At 50.9% G+C, this 2,906-nt stretch overlaps 1 protein-coding gene across 1 annotated transcript in view; it reads left to right on the forward strand.

The window, feature by feature from the left end:
• LOC103765063 (exocyst complex component 6B) overlaps positions 1–2,906 on the forward strand; it is a gene marked incomplete at its 3' end in the record, with an annotated part of 60,803 nt that overhangs the window by 49,463 nt on the left and 8,434 nt on the right. The window contains exons 7-8 of the mRNA XM_029963724.1: positions 240–345; positions 1,448–1,557. Of these exons, the coding sequence (XP_029819584.1) occupies positions 240–345; positions 1,448–1,557 (216 nt within the window). The remainder of the gene's footprint in view (positions 1–239; positions 346–1,447; positions 1,558–2,906) is intronic.

The raw sequence follows: 2,906 nt of genomic DNA on the forward strand, positions 1-2,906 counted from the left end.
ATGATCTTTAAGGTCCCTCCCAACCCAAACCATTCCATGATTCCATGATACTGTGCCCTTGCTCCATCACCAAGCTGTGGGTGTCTCGGGACATCAGTGGCACATCCCTGTGCTGCTCCTGTGGGTTTGTGGGATCCCATCTTGGACTGGCACCTCCTCCTGGGAGCTTCCTGACCCGGCAGAGCTGTGGGTCCTCTCCTGCCAGAGCTTTCTTCCTGACTTTTCTTTCCTTTTCCTAGAAATATACTTGACTCAGACAACTACAGCCCCATCCCGGTGTCAAATGAAGAACTTTATAAGAAAATAGTTGGACAGTTCCCATTCCAGGACGCTGAACTTGAAAAGGTGAGTCTTGGAATGAGTCTTGGAATGGGGAAAACGGCCTCGTGTGGCCGCTGATGCAGGAAAACCCCACACCCTCAGCAGGGATGTGGAGAACTGCAAATGGGAGCATCAAAAATCACCCAAATCCACCTCCCCACACCAAATAAACAGCAAAAAAAGAAAGCAGCACCAGGGAACAGAGCAAATATCCCTTCCATGTGTTGCATTTCTCCGGGTGTGGATGAGGAAAACCTAGATGCTTTTGTTTTCATATCAGGGTGTGCAATCAGCTGAGCAGTCCTTGCAACGCACAGGAGACTAAAAATATCCACTTGCACTGGTATTATTCCCATTTTATGAACCATGTTCTTGACTTTTATTTGTCTTAATCTCATATTTAAAGAAAAAGAGCCCAACAGGGTGGTGTATCTTGGCTTTTCTACAAGTACCTGCTCCCAAAACCGATGTGTATCCAAGTCTGATGGAGCCAGTGCCCCTTAAATCCTGCTTGGCCTTCTGGCACCCAGGAAACTCCATCCCTGGGGAACTTCATTAGGAATTGGAGGGGGTCTGATCCAGATTTCAGGAAGTCTTTGTCCTTCCCCCAAAATTAAGTCACGGGGTCCAGGGTCTGACTGTGTCACTGCACCTCCCTCTGCTGCAAGGAAGTGCTGGATGGGAAATTTGGGGTAGGAAAACCTGTTTCCTGTTGGGTTTTGGTGTTTTAAGCAAATTCTCACCTTGGGCAGCACCTGGGGGAGGTGACCAAGCAAAACACCTCGTGCATGGGGGGAGAGAAGCGTCAGGGAGTTCTCCCAGGGGGTGTTTTCCTCTAAGGGAGGGATTTGGGAGAGGAAATGAGGGTCCTGTTTTCTGCCTGCTCCCTCAGAGCTGCAAATCTCCTTCCAGGCTCCAAACCCCTCCTGCACTCCATTTGTAAGTGATTCTGTGACCTTTCACTGGGCTGAAGTGTTTATCCAACACCCCAGAAATGCCTTGTTGTCTCTTTGGCTAAATCCTGGAATCGATCTGACTGCTGGGAACACGCTGCTGGAAAAGCAGTCGTTTGTCTCCTGGTGGATGGCTGCTCTTGCATGGAATTCTCTCCTGTGTTTTTTTACAGCAACCCTTTCCAAAGAAGTTCCCCTTCTCCGAGTTTGTGCCTAAAGTTTACAATCAGATCAAGGAATTCATCTATGCCTGCCTGAAGTTCTCGGAGGACCTTCACCTGAGGTAGGACATTCACACCCGGGGTTCTTTGCACTCAGAGAGCTCAGAGGTTTAAAATATAAATTCTTTTCCTCAACTGTTCCTGTTGTTCAGCTGTTTGGATAAACCCTGGCCAGGCTGGAAGTGGCTGGTGGCCTCCTTGGAGCGGTGGTATCTTCCAAGGGCTGGTCCTGTCTTCAAAACTACCTCGTGGAGGGGAAGGTCATGGAATGGTTTGGGTTGGAAAGGAGCTTAAAAGTCATCCAGTGCCACCCTCTGCCATGGTGGATGGGCACTTGGGCAACCTTCCACTAGCCCAGGTTGCTCCAAGCCCCTTTCAACCTGGCCTTGGACACTTCCAGGGAAAACAGCCCAGGACAACCACAGCTGTAGGAAAACTGAGGGAGCCGTTTCCTCCGAAAAGCTTCTGGAGTTGTGGGAAAGAAATGAACCTGGTTGTCTCAAGAAAGGTGGTGGTGTCCACTCCTCGTTGGGTCAGGGCCTCCTAGAACATCTCTGACCTCCCCTTGGCCCTCCCCCAGACTGTGAATCCCGTGATTCCAGGGATGTGTTGTCAGGAAGGCTCTGGGGGGGGGGGTGTTGGATTTTTGTGCCTTAACGAGTTTCGGCTCCTGGTTTCGGGGCTTTGTTTTTCTTGCTTCTCCTGGGAGTTTACATACAAATAACGCTATTTTTTTTGTTGTTTTTTAAAAGCCTGCAAAATATTCCGCGTGTTTACCCTCCTCTCTCCCCATCCCAAGGTGCTTTGATGCTGGTTTTATCCCTGTGTACGTGTGAGGTTGAAAACCAACTGTATTTGCCAGAAACTGCGAGTTGGTGCTTTTGTTTTCTTGCACTCAGAATCGTTTCCAGCTTGGTAGAGGCAGAAAAATTGACACCAAGGGTTTTACTGGATGCAGGGATGCTTCTTCCCTTCAGGATTTTTACTGGATGGAAGGATCCTCCTTCCCTTCCACGTGCAGAGCTCTACTAGCAAGAGGTGGGAGTTGCAGGAGGAGGGTTTCATATCCTGGCCATGACCTGACATGGAGCTGCTGGAGAGAGTCCAGAGGAGGCCCTGGAAATGCTCCTGGGGCTGGAGCCCCTCTGCTCTGGAGCCAGGCTGGGATGGCACTGGGTGGGCTTTAAGGTTCCTTCCCACCCAACCCATTCCAGGATTCTGGAGCCCCTCTGCTCTGGAGCCAGGCTGGGAGAGCTGGGGGGGTTCCCCTGGAGAAGAGAAGGCTCCAGGGAGAGCTGAGAGCCCCTGGCAGGGCCTGAAGGGGCTCCAGGAGAGCTGGAGAGGGACTGGGGACAAGGCATGGAGGGACAGCACACAGGGAATGGCTTCCCACTGGAAAAGTGAAGATTTA

Source organism: Manacus vitellinus, unplaced genomic scaffold, assembly GCF_001715985.3.
Source record: "Manacus vitellinus isolate BGI_N305 unplaced genomic scaffold, ASM171598v3 scaffold_61_pilon, whole genome shotgun sequence".
Lineage (NCBI taxonomy): Eukaryota > Metazoa > Chordata > Aves > Passeriformes > Pipridae > Manacus > Manacus vitellinus.